The following is an 18,707-nucleotide window of genomic DNA, read 5'->3' as shown; positions in this document are numbered from 1 at the left end:
GATGCTCCATACTGTATAATGGCCACACATGATGCTCAATACTGTATAATGACCCCCCTCCTGTATGCATGGCTCATCTCCCTCCTATCCCATATACATAGCTCATATTACCCCCTCCTGTATGCATGACTCATATCTCCCCATGTATTCATGGCTCATATTCCCCCCCCCCCTGTATTCATGGCTCATGTTCCCCCTGTATGCATGGCTCATATACATTCCCCCCTGCATGGCTTATATACATTCCCCCCCTGCATGGCTCATATATATTCCCCCCTGCATGGCTCATATACATTCCCCCCCTGCATGGCTCATATATATTCCCCCCTGCATGGCTCATAAACATTCCCCCCTGCATGGCTCATATACATTCCCCCCCTGCATGGCTCATATACATTCCCCCCTGCATGGCTCATATATATTCCCCCCCTGCATGGCTCATATACATTCCCCCCTGCATGGCTCATATACATTCCCCCCTGCATGGCTCATATACATTCCCCCCTGCATGGCTCATATACATTCCCCCCTGCATGGCTCATATATATTCCCCCCCTGCATGGCTCATATACATTCCCCCCTGCATGGCTCATATATATTCCCCCCCTGCATGGCTCATATACATTCCCCCCTGCATGGCTCATATATATTCCCCCCTGCATGGCTCATATATATTCCCCCCTGCATGGCTCATATACATTCCCCCCTGCATGGCTCATATACATTCCCCCCTGCATGGCTCATATACATTCCCCCCCTGCATGGCTCATATATATTCCCCCCTGCATGGCTCATATATATTCCCCCCTGCATGGCTCATATACATTCCCCCCTGCATGGCTCATATACATTCCCCCCTGCATGGCTCATATACATTCCCCCCTGCATGGCTCATATATATTCCCCCCCTGCATGGCTCATATACATTCCCCCCTGCATGGCTCATATATATTCCCCCCCTGCATGGCTCATATACATTCCCCCCTGCATGGCTCATATATATTCCCCCCTGCATGGCTCATATACATTCCCCCCTGCATGGCTCATATACATTCCCCCCTGCATGGCTCATATACATTCCCCCCTGCATGGCTCATATACATTCCCCCCTGCATGGCTCATATATATTCCCCCCCTGCATGGCTCATATACATTCCCCCCTGCATGGCTCATATATATTCCCCCCTGCATGGCTCATATATATTCCCCCCTGCATGGCTCATATACATTCCCCCCTGCATGGCTCATATACATTCCCCCCTGCATGGCTCATATACATTCCCCCCCTGCATGGCTCATATATATTCCCCCCTGCATGGCTCATATATATTCCCCCCTGCATGGCTCATATACATTCCCCCCTGCATGGCTCATATACATTCCCCCCTGCATGGCTCATATACATTCCCCCCTGCATGGCTCATATATATTCCCCCCCTGCATGGCTCATATACATTCCCCCCTGCATGGCTCATATATATTCCCCCCCTGCATGGCTCATATACATTCCCCCCTGCATGGCTCATATATATTCCCCCCTGCATGGCTCATATACATTCCCCCCTGCATGGCTCATATACATTCCCCCCTGCATGGCTCATATACATTCCCCCCTGCATGGCTCATATACATTCCCCCCCTGCATGGCTCATATATATTCCCCCCTGCATGGCTTATATACATTCCCCCCTGCATGGCTCATATATATTCCCCCCCTGCATGGCTTATATACATTCCCCCCTGCATGGCTCATATACATTCCCCCCTGCATGGCTCATATATATTCCCCCCCTGCATGGCTCATATATATTCCCCCCTGCATGGCTCATATACATTCCCCCCTGCATGGCTCATATACATTCCCCCCCTGCATGGCTCATATATATTCCCCCCTGCATGGCTCATATATATTCCCCCCCTGCATGGCTCATATACATTCCCCCCTGCATGGCTCATATATATTCCCCCCCTGCATGGCTCATATACATTCCCCCCTGCATGGCTCATATATATTCCCCCCCTGCATGGCTCATATACATTCCCCCCTGCATGGCTCATATATATTCCCCCCTGCATGGCTCATATACATTCCCCCCTGCATGGCTCATATACATTCCCCCCTGCATGGCTCATATACATTCCCCCCTGCATGGCTCATATACATTCCCCCCCTGCATGGCTCATATATATTCCCCCCTGCATGGCTTATATACATTCCCCCCTGCATGGCTCATATATATTCCCCCCCTGCATGGCTTATATACATTCCCCCCTGCATGGCTCATATACATTCCCCCCTGCATGGCTCATATACATTCCCCCCCTGCATGGCTCATATATATTCCCCCCTGCATGGCTCATATACATTCCCCCCTGCATGGCTCATATACATTCCCCCCCTGCATGGCTCATATATATTCCCCCCTGCATGGCTCATATACATTCCCCCCTGCATGGCTCATATACATTCCCCCCCTGCATGGCTCATATATATTCCCCCCTGCATGGCTCATATATATTCCCCCCCTGCATGGCTCATATACATTCCCCCCTGCATGGCTCATATATATTCCCCCCTGCATGGCTCATATACATTCCCCCCTGCATGGCTCATATATATTCCCCCCTGCATGGCTCATATACATTCCCCCCTGCATGGCTCATATATATTCCCCCCTGCATGGCTCATATATATTCCCCCCCTGCATGGCTCATATACATTCCCCCCTGCATGGCTCATATATATTCCCCCCTGCATGGCTCATATATATTCCCCCCTGCATGGCTCATATACATTCCCCCCCTGCATGGCTCATATATATTCCCCCCTGCATGGCTCATATATATTCCCCCCCTGCATGGCTCATATACATTCCCCCCTGCATGGCTCATATATATTCCCCCCTGCATGGCTCATATACATTCCCCCCTGCATGGCTCATATATATTCCCCCCTGCATGGCTCATATACATTCCCCCCTGCATGGCTCATATATATTCCCCCCTGCATGGCTCATATATATTCCCCCCCTGCATGGCTCATATACATTCCCCCCTGCATGGCTCATATATATTCCCCCCTGCATGGCTCATATATATTCCCCCCTGCATGGCTCATATACATTCCCCCCCTGCATGGCTCATATATATTCCCCCCTGCATGGCTCATATATATTCCCCCCTGCATGGCTTATATACATTCCCCCCCTGCATGGCTCATATACATTCCCCCCTGCATGGCTCATATATATTCCCCCCTGCATGGCTCATATACATTCCCCCCCTGCATGGCTCATATACATTCCCCCCTGCATGGCTCATATACATTCCCCCCTGCATGGCTCATATACATTCCCCCCTGCATGGCTCATATACATTCCCCCCTGCATGGCTCATATATATTCCCCCCTGCATGGCTCATATACATTCCCCCCCTGCATGGCTCATATATATTCCCCCCTGCATGGCTCATATATATTCCCCCCTGCATGGCTCATATATATTCCCCCCTGCATGGCTCATATACATTCCCCCCCTGCATGGCTCATATATATTCCCCCCTGCATGGCTCATATATATTCCCCCCTGCATGGCTCATATATATTCCCCCCTGCATGGCTTATATACATTCCCCCCCTGCATGGCTCATATACATTCCCCCCTGCATGGCTCATATATATTCCCCCCTGCATGGCTCATATATATTCCCCCCTGCATGGCTCATATACATTCCCCCCCTGCATGGCTCATATACATTCCCCCCTGCATGGCTCATATACATTCCCCCCTGCATGGCTCATATACATTCCCCCCTGCATGGCTCATATACATTCCCCCCTGCATGGCTCATATATATTCCCCCCTGCATGGCTCATATACATTCCCCCCTGCATGGCTCATATATATTCCCCCCTGCATGGCTCATATATATTCCCCCCCTGCATGGCTCATATACATTCCCCCCTGCATGGCTCATATATATTCCCCCCTGCATGGCTCATATATATTCCCCCCTGCATGGCTCATATACATTCCCCCCTGCATGGCTCATATACATTCCCCCCTGCATGGCTCATATACATTCCCCCCCTGCATGGCTCATATATATTCCCCCCTGCATGGCTCATATATATTCCCCCCTGCATGGCTCATATACATTCCCCCCTGCATGGCTCATATACATTCCCCCCTGCATGGCTCATATACATTCCCCCCTGCATGGCTCATATACATTCCCCCCTGCATGGCTCATATACATTCCCCCCTGCATGGCTCATATATATTCCCCCCTGCATGGCTCATATATATTCCCCCCTGCATGGCTCATATATATTCCCCCCCTGCATGGCTTATATACATTCCCCCCTGCATGGCTCATATATATTCCCCCCTGCATGGCTCATATACATTCCCCCCCTGCATGGCTCATATATATTCCCCCCTGCATGGCTCATATATATTCCCCCCCTGCATGGCTTATATACATTCCCCCCTGCATGGCTCATATACATTCCCCCCTGCATGGCTCATATACATTCCCCCCTGCATGGCTCATATATATTCCCCCCTGCATGGCTCATATACATTCCCCCCCCCCTGCATGGCTCATATACATTCCCCCCCTGCATGGCTCATATATATTCCCCCCTGCATGGCTTATATACATTCCCCCCCTGCATGGCTCATATATATTCCCCCCTGCATGGCTTATATACATTCCCCCCCTGCATGGCTCATATATATTCCCCCCTGCATGGCTCATATATATTCCCCCCTGCATGGCTCATATATATTCCCCCCTGCATGGCTCATATATATTCCCCCCCTGCATGGCTCATATACATTCCCCCCTGCATGGCTCATATATATTCCCCCCCTGCATGGCTCATATACATTCCCCCCTGCATGGCTCATATATATTCCCCCCCCTGCATGGCTCATATATATTCCCCCCCTGCATGGCTCATATATATTCCCCCCTGCATGGCTCATATATATTCCCCCCCTGCATGGCTCATATACATTCCCCCCTGCATGGCTCATATACATTCCCCCCCTGCATGGCTCATATATATTCCCCCCTGCATGGCTCATATATATTCCCCCCTGCATGGCTCATATATATTCCCCCCCCTGCATGGCTCATATACATTCCCCCCTGCATGGCTCATATACATTCCCCCCTGCATGGCTCATATACATTCCCCCCTGCATGGCTCATATATATTCCCCCCTGCATGGCTCATATACATTCCCCCCTGCATGGCTCATATACATTCCCCCCTGCATGGCTCATATACATTCCCCCCTGCATGGCTCATATATATTCCCCCCTGCATGGCTCATATATATTCCCCCCTGCATGGCTCATATACATTCCCCCCCCTGCATGGCTCATATACATTCCCCCCTGCATGGCTCATATACATTCCCCCCTGCATGGCTCATATATATTCCCCCCTGCATGGCTCATATACATTCCCCCCTGCATGGCTCATATACATTCCCCCCTGCATGGCTCATATATATTCCCCCCTGCATGGCTCATATACATTCCCCCCTGCATGGCTCATATACATTCCCCCCTGCATGGCTCATATACATTCCCCCCTGCATGGCTCATATATATTCCCCCCTGCATGGCTCATATATATTCCCCCCTGCATGGCTCATATACATTCCCCCCCCTGCATGGCTCATATACATTCCCCCCTGCATGGCTCATATACATTCCCCCCTGCATGGCTCATATATATTCCCCCCTGCATGGCTCATATACATTCCCCCCTGCATGGCTCATATACATTCCCCCCTGCATGGCTCATATACATTCCCCCCTGCATGGCTCATATATATTCCCCCCTGCATGGCTCATATATATTCCCCCCTGCATGGCTCATATACATTCCCCCCCCTGCATGGCTCATATACATTCCCCCCTGCATGGCTCATATACATTCCCCCCTGCATGGCTCATATATATTCCCCCCCTGCATGGCTCATATACATTCCCCCCTGCATGGCTCATATATATTCCCCCCTGCATGGCTCATATACATTCCCCCCTGCATGGCTCATATACATTCCCCCCTGCATGGCTCATATACATTCCCCCCCTGCATGGCTCATATACATTCCCCCCTGCATGGCTCATATACATTCCCCCCCTGCATGGCTCATATATATTCCCCCCTGCATGGCTCATATATATTCCCCCCTGCATGGCTCATATACATTCCCCCCCTGCATGGCTTATATACATTCCCCCCCTGCATGGCTCATATACATTCCCCCCTGCATGGCTTATATACATTCCCCCCTGCATGGCTCATATATATTCCCCCCTGCATGGCTCATATATATTCCCCCCTGCATGGCTCATATATATTCCCCCCTGCATGGCTCATATATATTCCCCCCTGCATGGCTCATATATATTCCCCCCTGCATGGCGGCTTATCTCTCTGCACCAGCACCCGCTCCTGCTCGGCGCGCCGGCTTATGTCCTCCATCCCCCCCGTCCCCCAGTCCCTCATACTCACCTGTCCCACTGCACGGCCGTGCCGACATCCCTCGCGCTCTGTCCCGACTCCAGGCGGCGGCGCCGGCGCAGCACCTTCTTCCTGCTTGAGCGGTCATGTGACACCGTTCATTAAGATCATGAATATGCGCATATTCATGATCTTAATGAGCGGTGTCACGTGACAGCTCGTTCAGGACGAGCTGCGCCTGCAGTGCAGACACCGAGACCATCGCTGGAGCAGGCAGGGTAAGTATTCAAGGCGGGCGGCGGCGGGGGAGGGGGCCCTGGAGCGGGGGGAGGCCCTGGAGCGGGGGGAGGCCCTGCCGGCAGGTGCCAGGGCCCACCGGAGGATCCTCCGGTTCCCCGGTGGGCCAGTCCGAGCCTGCAAGCAGCAAGTGTCCACAGGTAGGAATTGGTTGGCTGTGTAAATTTAGAAACTAATCCGCAGCATTGCACGCTTGGCGGTTCCAAGCGCTGTGGATTAGACTGGGGTGGAAAGAGATGATTTGCATAGCTCCGCCTACTGCAAAGGATTCTGGGTAAACCTGCTATTCTTTGTATTATGCTGCTTGCAAGTACTTTCCGTTTTAGGAAAGCATCCACTATGTATTTCCTTTAAGTAGAGGGCTTTTCGGTCTCTTTCGTCCCGCTACATTTAGCCCAACTTGGGTCTCTCCCTAAGGTGGCTAGCATATAGGCAGCATTTTAGAAATCATCAAGGAGTTGCTGTTGTTGGATCTGTTACTCTTAACACATGGCTTATTCGTAGCCATTGATCACTGAAATGAAGGGGAAAAAGTTAATTTTGGATATCAGTGGGTGTCTCGGAACCCGGAATCTCACTGGTCAAAATTGTAGCAAGTTCAAGGGACCCCATTCATTATTTCATTTTTGCCTTTTTTTTTGTCTAATTTTTGGTATTTTTCACCAACAATTCTTAGAATTTACCGTAGATTGCCATTTTTTTTTACCTATTTTTTTTACGTATTTGCTTGTTAGTTTTTTAGCTTTTGAATATGGGGGAAACTCTGAAACATTTTAGTGAGAGATGAAACTTTTTAATATATATACACACATATATATATATATATATATATATATATATATATATAAATTATATATATGTATATATATATATATATATATATATATATATATATATACAGTTAGGGCCAGAAATATTTGGACAGTGACACAAGTTTTGTTATTTTAGCTGTTTACAAAAACATGTTCAGAAATACAATTATATATATAATATGGGCTGAAAGTGCACACTCCCAGCTGCAATATGATAGTTTCCACATCCAAATCGGAGAAAGGGTTTAGGAATCATAGCTCTGTCATGCATAGCGTCCTCTTTTTCAAGGGACCAAAAGTAATTGGACAATGGACTCTAAGGGCTGCAATTAACTCTGAAGGCGTCTCCCTCGTTAACCTGTAATCAATTAAGTAGTTAAAAGGTCAGGGGTGGATTCCAGGTGTGTGGTTTTGCATTTGGAAGCTGTTGCTGTGAGCAGACAACATGCGGTCAAAGGAACTCTCAATTGAGGTGAAGCAGAACATCCTGAGGCTGAAAAAAAAGAAAAAATCCATCAGAGAGATAGCAGACATGCTTGGAGTAGCAAAATCAACAGTTGGGTACATTCTGAGAAAAAAGGAATTGACTGGTGAGCTTGGGAACTCAAAAAGGCCTGGGCGTCCACGGATGACAACAGTGGTGGATGATCGCCGCATACTTAATTTGGTGAAGAAGAACCCGTTCACAACATCAACTGAAGTCCAGAACACTCTCAGTGAAGTAGGTGTATCTGTCTCTAAGTCAACAGTAAAGAGAAGACTCCATGACAGTAAATACAAAGGGTTCACATCTAGATGCAAACCATTCATCAATACCAAAAATAGACAGGCCAGAGTTAAATTTGCAGAAAAACACCTCAAGAAGCCAGCTCAGTTCTGGAAAAGTATTCTATGGACAGATAAGACAAAGATCAACCTGTACCAGAATGATGGGAAGAAAAAAGTTTTGAGAAGAAAGAGAACGGCACATGATCCAAGGCACACCACATCCTCTGTAAAACATGGTGGAGGCAACGTGATGGCATGGGCATGCATGGCTTTCAATGGCACTGGGTCACTTGTGTTTATTGATGACATAAGAGCAGACAAGAGTAGCCGGATGAATTCTGAAGTGTACCGGGATATACTTTCAGCCCAGATTCAGCCAAATGCTGCAAAGTTGATTGGACGGCGCTTCATAGTACAGATGGACAATGACCCCAAGCATACAGCCAAAGCTACCCAGGAGTTCATGAGTGCCAAAAAGTGGAACATTCTGCCATGGCCAAGTCAATCTCCAGATCTAAACCCAATTGAGCATGCATTTCACTTGCTCAAATCCAGACTTAAGACGGAAAGACCCACAAACAAGCAAGACCTGAAGGCTGCGGCTGTAAAGGCCTGGCAAAGCATTAAGAAGGAGGAAACCCAGCGTTTGGTGATGTCCATGGGTTCCAGACTTAAGGCAGTGATTGCCTCCAAAGGATTTGCAACAAAACATTGAAAATAAAAATATTTTGTTTGGGTTATGTTTATTTGTCCAATTACTTTTGACCTCCTAAAATGTGGAGTGTTTGTAAAGAAATGTGTACAATTCCTACATTTTCTGTCAGATATTTTTGTTCAACCCTTCAAATTAAACGTTACAATCTGCACTTGAATTCTGTTGTAGAGGTTTCATTTCAAATCCAATGTGGTGGCATGCAGAGCCCAACTCGCGAAAATTGTGTCACTGTCCAAATATTTCTGGCCCTAACTGTATATATATATATATATAGCATTTTGGATTTTGTGCCGAAAATTGGGAATCACGAGGGGCGCAAATTTGGAAGAATTTGGTGCCCCAAAAAATTAAATGAATATATATATAAAAAAATTTTTTTTTTTACAAATTATGAATTGGGTCCAAAGTTTTTCGACAGTGCGCTTGCCCTTGTAGAATATTCAGTCTCCCTGTATCGGCGGTGCCTTACGTCGTTGTTTTCTGATACCTGTATGTGCAGGATGTTTTCAGCTTTTCACCTGTTGACTGATCTTTTCCACCTGTTTGTTCTTCTTCTCATTAAATCGCGTTTTGCATTTGAACGCTTTCGCACGGCTCATTTCAGAGACGAAGACGCGACTCCCAGTAAGTGATATTATGTTTAATTCATGGCCCCCGCTACTTCTCCTTACAAGCTCTAGGATTGGGTAGAACTATAATGCGTTGACCCTGCAGGAAAGAGCGGCGTCTCGTTGTGAGACGACTGACCGGACCGTGGTTGCCTTGGCAACGATTGTAGAATGCTAAAAAAAAAAAGAATGCGGTTTGGGTACGGAGTGGAATAGACAATAATTGGCACAGATGTGAGAAGTGGCGGAGAACATATTTAAGCTGTCACGCTGCCATGTCTCTCTGCTTTTTTGAGCAATGACAAGGACTTAGAGAACAGGTACAGATAAGAAGAGTCATTTTGAAAAAAAATAGAACTTGTATTATTGGCGGCTTGTGACATTTAAAGGGGAACTGTATAAAAAAAATTTAAAAATGGAGAGAGCTCCATGCTCCAGGCATGCCTTTATGTGCATGACATGTGAATGGTAGTCATATAATGCAACATTTATCCTGTAGAGGCCACTGTAGGGAAAACCAGTACTTAGAATAAGCTCCCTCCGTCAATGATAATCGATCCATGTTGATAAGAAAAGCTGAGGCCATGAAAATCAACTTGCTTCACTTTAAACAGTTTATTTTTGTGAAACAACCCCTTTAAGCTTAAAGAACACATGTCACCAGGTCAAAAGTAAGCAGTTTGTGTTTTTATGTTATTCTCGAAGCTCCCCTGAGTATTCCCCTTTTTGTTTTTTATAAATCCGTCATACGGTTCCGGAGATATGGCCATTTTTACTTAGTTATAATTTTTAGGGACTTGAAAAAAGAGGGAGTGGCTCATTATCTAATTATGCAGATCATCCTAAGCACACGCCCCCGAGGATCATGTGAGCCACACCCATAAAAATCAGCACTGCATAAAAAGGTCCATATCTCTGGAACCGTATGTCGGATTTATAAAAAACAAAAAATGGAATACTCAGGGGAACATAGGGAATAAAGCAAGAACAAATTCTGGACACTTTAGATTTGTTGACAGGTCACCTTTAAAGTGAAGCTTTGAACAGAAATTATAATTAGGCAGTAGACTTCACCTCTGATCATGGTAAACAGAAATCGATTAAGTAGATCCATAAACTCATAAGTTCCACCCATTTGTGGGTGGAGCGTGGATAAACCTCACACTTTTATGTTCTGGGACAATCATCTTTTGCTGAAATTGTTGCTCTAGCCACTGGGCCTGTAATTTCAATCCATGGCAATACATTTTACCATTGTTATACTGAATTTATAGACATTTTTTTCCGTCTTTTCTAGAGAAGGACGGATTCGATCAACTTTTTGAACTCAACCCAGAAAAAGTAAATGATGTCAAACAGGTAGAATTGTTTCATACTACTCCTCTACACTGGGGAATTGGAACTGCAAGTTAAAATTATAGCAATCATGCATTTCAGGATTTAAAGTGAATATACATTTTTCTTTAATAAATAAAAATAAGTCCTGATTAATTTCTTACGACATCCTTACAGGATTCCAGATCCATTTTTCTTATGCAAAGCTACAAATCCAATGCATAACCATAGAGATACATGAAAAACTTCTCTTTTCAGTCACCACTAGGGGGAGCTTAGGAACTTGCGGTATAAGTATACATCAAGCTCCTTAGCTCCCTCTAGTGGTGGCAGCATGCAGCCGGAATTTTATGATTTAGATTTATGGATATTGGTGCTCTGTTTAAGAAAAGTGGCGCTCTAACTATAGTAAACATATGTATTTCAAATCAGGTCCTGAAACATCACTTTTATTTGTCAGAATGTGTTTTATACCCCCTTATAGAAGACCACGTAATGTTTTTTTTTTACCTGTTGTAAATGCCGCTGTTTTCTTGAATCCTGCAATGTTTTTCTTTTATTCCTGCTCCTCTCTGTTCCTGAGATATGGCCCCTTCTTGTTTGTATATAATCTATATATAGACCAAGTCTCTTTAGCCAAGTGGGTGTGATCATCAACTCTTCTTTGGGTTTATTTTGGAGGGCAACACCCACTTGGAAAACAGTCAAGATTTATATACAGGGAAGAGGAGGCCATATCTCAGGAACGAAGAGGCGCAGGAAAAAAAGAAAGACATCGCCGGATTCAGGAGAACAAAGGAAATTACACCAGGTAAAAAAAAAGCACAAAAAAAAAAAAATTAAAAAAAAAAATATATATATATATATATGTATATATATATATATATATATTTATATCAAGTGACTGGTTCCCCTTAAAATGGCAAATTTAGAGGAAAGTCTGATAAGACTCCATGTTGGGGCATTTCGGTTGCAGAATATGCAGGCTCTATATATTGTAAGCATTACATCAATGTGATTTCCTTCGCTTTCAGGCAATGCTGAATTTCGTGAATAAGCAGTTGATTAATTTGAGTCTTACGGTGACAGATCTTGATAACCAGGTAAATATGCACCTGCAGGTACATCCGTTTTTATAAAACTCACAGCAGAAACATAACACATCCCTCCAAAAATTTGGACCAGTGGATAGTTTAAGCCCCGCCCTAGTTCTGCCCACGCAGAGCAGGTTTTTTTTTTTTTGCAAATTTGCTTAAGAGTGGCGCTGTTCCTAGCAGAGTTTTTTAAAGAACCTTGTACAAACTCAATAGTGTTTTGTTCTATTCAATCTTTTCAGTCCAGGAAATATTTTACATTAAATATAAATAGGCATCTTTTACAAAAAAAAGTTTGCGCTGGCATCAAGGCGTTTTATGTCTCCATAAATATTTATTTATTATATGTAATGCATTAAAATTGCCAACAATTTCAACTCAAAGTGAGGCCAAGTCCCTTGTAGATGAGATCTCAGTAAATTACAAATTAATTCAGAGAAGTGAGAAACTCATCAATTATGCAAGATTTCCTGAAGGACCTTTCAGGAAATGTTTGAAATTCATTGATCAACCTATACTGAATATAAAAAAACAGCACATGGGGAAAGTGAGTGTGGTTTATCGTGTTCTATAATGTGGAGAAGTTCTGTATTTTATAATTGGGCTGACAAACATATGTAGTATAGTAAAGTTACCATCATGATGCCTGAAATAAAGAATAAATTGTAACTATAAAAGTACTATAATACTGCCCCCTATGTACAAGAATATAACTACTATAATACTGCCTCTATGTACAAGAATATAACTACTATAATACTGCTCCTATGTACAAGAATATAACTACTATAATACTGCTCCTATGTACAAGAATATAACTACTATAATACTGCTCCTATGTACAAGAATATAACTACTATAATACTGCTCCTATTTACAAGAATATAACTACTATAATACTGCCCCCTATGTACAAGAATATAACTACTATAATACTGCTCCTATGTACAAGAATATAACTACTATAATACTGCTCCTATGTACAAGAATATAACTACTATAATACTGCTCCTATGTATAAGAATATAACTACTATAATACTGCTCCTATGTACAAGAATATAACTACTATAATACTGCTCCTATGTACAAGAATATAACTACTATAATACTGCTCCTATTTACAAGAATATAACTACTATAATACTGCCCCCTATGTATAAGAATATAACTACTATAATACTGCTCCTATGTATAAGAATATAACTACTATAATACTGCTCCTATATACAAGAATATAACTACTATAATACTGCCCCTATGTACAAGAATATAACTACTATAATACTGCCCCCTATGTACAAGAATATAACTACTATAATACTGCCCCCTATGTACAAGAATATAACTACTATAATACTGCTCCTATGTACAAGAATATAACTACTATAATACTGCTCCTATGTACAAGAATATAACTACTATAATACTGCCCCTATGTACAAGAATATAACTACTATAATACTGCCCCTATGTACAAGAATATAACTACTATAATACTGCCCCCTATGTACAAGAATATAACTACTATAATACTGCCTCCTATGTACAAGAATATAACTACTATAATACTGCTCCTATGTACAAGAATATAACTACTATAATACTGCTCCTATTTACAAGAATATAACTACTATAATACTGCCCCTATGTACAAGAATATAACTACTATAATACTGCCCCTATGTACGAGAATATAACTACTATAATACTGCCCCTATGTACAAGAATATAACTACTATAATACTGCTCCTATGTACAAGGATATAACTACTATAATACTGCTCCTATGTACAGGAATATAACTACTATAATACTTGTCCCTATGTACAAGAATATAACTACTATAATACTGCTCCCTATGTACAAGAATATAACTACTATAATACTGCCCCGTATGTACAAGAATATAACTACTATAATACTGCCCCCTATGTACAAGAATATAACTACTATAATACTGCCCCGTATGTACAAGAATATAACTACTATAATACTGCCCCCTATGTACAAGAATATAACTACTATAATACTGCCCCCTATGTACAAGAATATAACTACTATAATACTGCCCCCTATGTACAAGAATATAACTACTATAATACTGCCCCTATGTACAAGAATATAACTACTATAATACTGCTCCTATGTACAAGAATATATCTACTATAATACTGCCCCTATGTACAAGAATATAACTACTATAATACTGCCCCCTATGTACAAGAATATAACTACTATAATACTGCCCCCTATGTACAAGAATATAACTACTATAATACTGCCCCCTATGTACAAGAATATAACTACTATAATACTGCCCCTATGTCCAAGAATATAACTACTATTATACTGCCCCCTATGTACAAGAATATAGCTACTATAATACTGCTCCTATGTACAAGAATATAACTACTATAATACTGCCCCTATGTACAAGAATATAACTACTATAATACTGCCCCTATGTACAAGAATATAACTACTATAATACTGCTCCTATGTACAAGAATATATCTACTATAATACTGCCCCTATGTACAAGAATATAACTACTATAATACTGCTCCTATGTACAAGAATATAACTACTATATTACTGCTCCTATGTACAAGGATATAACTACTATAATACTGCTCCTATGTACAAGAATATAACTACTATATTACTGCCCCTATGTACAAGAATATAACTACTATAATACTGCCCCCTATGTACAAGAATATAACTACTATAATACTGCCCCTATGTACAAGAATATAACTACTATTATACTGCCCGTATGTACAAGAATATAACTACTATTATACTGCCCCGTATGTACAAGAATATAACTACTATAATACTGCCCCTATGTACAAGAATATAACTACTATTATACTGCCCCGTATGTACAAGAATATAACTACTATTATACTGCCCCTATGTACAAGAATATAACTACTATAATACTGCCCCTATGTACAAGAATATAACTACTATTATACTGCCCCGTATGTACAAGAATATAACTACTATTATACTGCCCCGTATGTACAAGAATATAACTACTATAATACTGTCCCTATGTACAAGAATATAACTACTATAATACTGCTCCTATGTACAAGAATATAGCTACTATAATACTGCTCCTATGTACAAGAATATAACTACTATAATACTGCCCCTATGTACAAGAATATAACTACTATAATACTGCCCCTATGTACAAGAATATAACTACTATAATACTGCTCCTATGTACAAGAATATAACTACTATAATACTGCTCCTATGTACAAGAATATAACTACTATAATACTGCTCCTATGTACAAGAATATAACTACTATAATACTGCTCCTATGTACAAGAATATAACTACTATAATACTGCCCCTATGTACAAGAATATAACTACTATAATACTGCCCCTATGTACAAGAATATAACTACTATAATACTGCTCCTATGTACAAGAATATAACTACTATAATACTGCCCCTATGTACAAGAGTATAACTACTATAATACTGCCCCTATGTACAAGAGTATAACTACTATAATACTGCTCCTATGTACAAGAATATAACTACTATAATACTGCTCCTATGTACAAGAATATAACTACTATAATACTGCTCCTATGTACAAGAATATAACTACTATAATACTGCTCCTATGTACAAGAATATAACTACTATAATACTGCTCCTATGTACAAGAATATAACTACTATAATACTGCTCCTATGTACAAGAATATAACTACTATAATACTGCCCCTATGTACAAGAATATAACTACTATAATACTGCTCCTATGTACAAGAATATAACTACTATAATACTGCTCCTATGTACAAGAATATAACTACTATAATACTGCTCCTATGTACAAGAATATAACTACTATAATACTGCTCCTATGTACAAGAATATAACTACTATATTACTGCCCCTATGTACAAGAATATAACTACTATAATACTGCCCCTATGTACAAGAATATAACTACTATAATACTGCCCCTATGTACAAGAATATAACTACTATAATACTGCTCCTATGTACAAGAATATAACTACTATAATACTGCCCCTATGTACAAGAATATACCTACTATATTACTGCCCCTATGTACAAGAATATAACTACTATAATACTGCCCCTATGTACAAGAATATAACTACTATAATACTGCCCCTATGTACAAGAATATAACTACTATAATACTGCCCCTATGTACAAGACTATAACTACTATATTACTGCCCCTATGTACAAGACTATAACTACTATAATACTGCCCCTATGTACAAGAATATAACTACTATAATACTGCTCCTATGTACAAGAATATCACTACTATAATACTGCCCTCTATGTACAAGAATATAACTACTATAATACTGCCCCTATGTACAAGAATATAACTACTATAATACTGCCCCTATGTACAAGAATATAACTACTATAATACTGCTCCCTATGTACAAGAATATAACTACTATATTACTGCCCCTATGTACAAGAATATAACTACTATAATACTGCCCCTATGTACAAGAATATAACTACTATAATACTGCCCCTATGTACAAGAATATAACTACTATATTACTGCCCCTATGTACAAGAATATAACTACTATAATACTGCCCCTATGTACAAGAATATAACTAATATGATACTGCCCCCTATGTACAAGAATATAACTACTATAATACTGCTCCTATGTACAAGAATATAACTACTATAATACTGCTACTATGTACAAAAATATAACTACTATATTACTGCCCCTATGTACAAGAATATAACTACTATAATACTGCCCCTATGTACAAGAATATAACTACTATAATACTGCTCCTATGTACAAGAATATCACTACTATAATACTGCCCCTATGCACAAGAATATAACTACTATTATACTGCCCCGTATGTACAAGAATATAACTACTATAACACTGCTACTATGTACAAGAATATAACTACTATAATCCTGCACCCTATGTACAGGAATATAACTACTATAATACTGCACCCTATGTACAGGAATATAACTACTATAATACTGCCCCTATATACAAGAATATAACTACTATAATACTGCCCTATGTACAAGAATATAACTACTATAATACTGCCCCGTATGTACAAGAATATAACTACTATTATACTGCCCCGTATGTACAAGAATATAACTACTATTATACTGCCCCGTATGTACAAGAATATAACTACTATAATACTGTCCCTATGTACAAGAATATAACTACTATAATACTGCCCCTATATACAAGAATATAACTACTATAATACTGCCCCTATGTACAAGACTATAACTACTATATTACTGCCCCTATGTACAAGACTATAACTACTATAATACTGCCCCTATGTACAAGAATATAACTACTATAATACTGCTCCTATGTACAAGAATATCACTACTATAATACTGCCCTCTATGTACAAGAATATAACTACTATAATACTGCCCCTATGTACAAGAATATAACTACTATAATACTGCCCCTATGTACAAGAATATAACTACTATAATACTGCTCCCTATGTACAAGAATATAACTACTATATTACTGCCCCTATGTACAAGAATATAACTACTATAATACTGCCCCTATGTACAAGAATATAACTACTATAATACTGCCCCTATGTACAAGAATATAACTACTATATTACTGCCCCTATGTACAAGAATATAACTACTATAATACTGCCCCTATGTACAAGAATATAACTACTATGATACTGCCCCGTATGTACAAGAATATAACTACTATAATACTGCCCCGTATGTACAAGAATATAACTACTATAATACTGCTCCTATGTACAAGAATATAACTACTATAATACTGCTACTATGTACAAAAATATAACTACTATATTACTGCCCCTATGTACAAGAATATAACTACTATAATACTGCCCCTATGTACAAGAATATAACTACTATAATACTGCTCCTATGTACAAGAATATCACTACTATAATACTGCCCCTATGTACAAGAATATAACTACTATTATACTGCCCCGTATGTACAAGAATATAACTACTATAACACTGCTCCTATGTACAAGAATATAACTACTATAACACTGCTCCTATGTACAAGAATATAACTACTATAATACTGCACCCTATATACAAGAATATAACTACTATAATACTGCCCCTATATACAAGAATATAACTACTATAATACTGCACCCTATGTACAGGAATATAACTACTATAATACTGCACCCTATGTACAGGAATATAACTACTATAATACTGCCCCTATATACAAGAATATAACTACTATAATACTGCCCTATGTACAAGAATATAACTACTATAATACTGCCCTGTATGTACAAGAATATAACTACTATTATACTGCCCCTATGTACAAGAATATAACTACTATAATACTGTCCCTATGTACAAGAATATAACTACTATAATACTGCCCCTATATACAAGAATATAACTACTATAATACTGCCCCTATATACAAGAATATAACTACTATAATACTGCCCCTATGTACAGGAATATAACTACTATAATACTGCTCCCTATATA

General features: G+C 40.7%; 1 protein-coding gene across 3 annotated transcripts in view; it reads left to right on the top strand.

The window, feature by feature from the left end:
• Positions 1 to 18,707, top strand: part of PARVG (parvin gamma) — a 65,027-nt gene that overhangs the window by 25,725 nt on the left and 20,595 nt on the right. For 2 of the 3 annotated variants that reach the window (XM_069763349.1, XM_069763347.1), the window contains 3 exons: positions 9,688 to 9,707; positions 10,989 to 11,050; positions 12,061 to 12,129. In XM_069763349.1, the coding sequence (XP_069619450.1) occupies positions 9,688 to 9,707; positions 10,989 to 11,050; positions 12,061 to 12,129 (151 nt within the window). The remainder of the gene's footprint in view (positions 1 to 9,687; positions 9,708 to 10,988; positions 11,051 to 12,060; positions 12,130 to 18,707) is intronic. The other variant, XM_069763348.1, reaches the window with a different exon arrangement.

The sequence above is a fragment of the Ranitomeya imitator genome, chromosome 4 (assembly GCF_032444005.1).
Source record: "Ranitomeya imitator isolate aRanImi1 chromosome 4, aRanImi1.pri, whole genome shotgun sequence".
NCBI classification, from domain to species: domain Eukaryota; kingdom Metazoa; phylum Chordata; class Amphibia; order Anura; family Dendrobatidae; genus Ranitomeya; species Ranitomeya imitator.
This window is presented reverse-complemented; position numbering and strand designations above follow the sequence as displayed.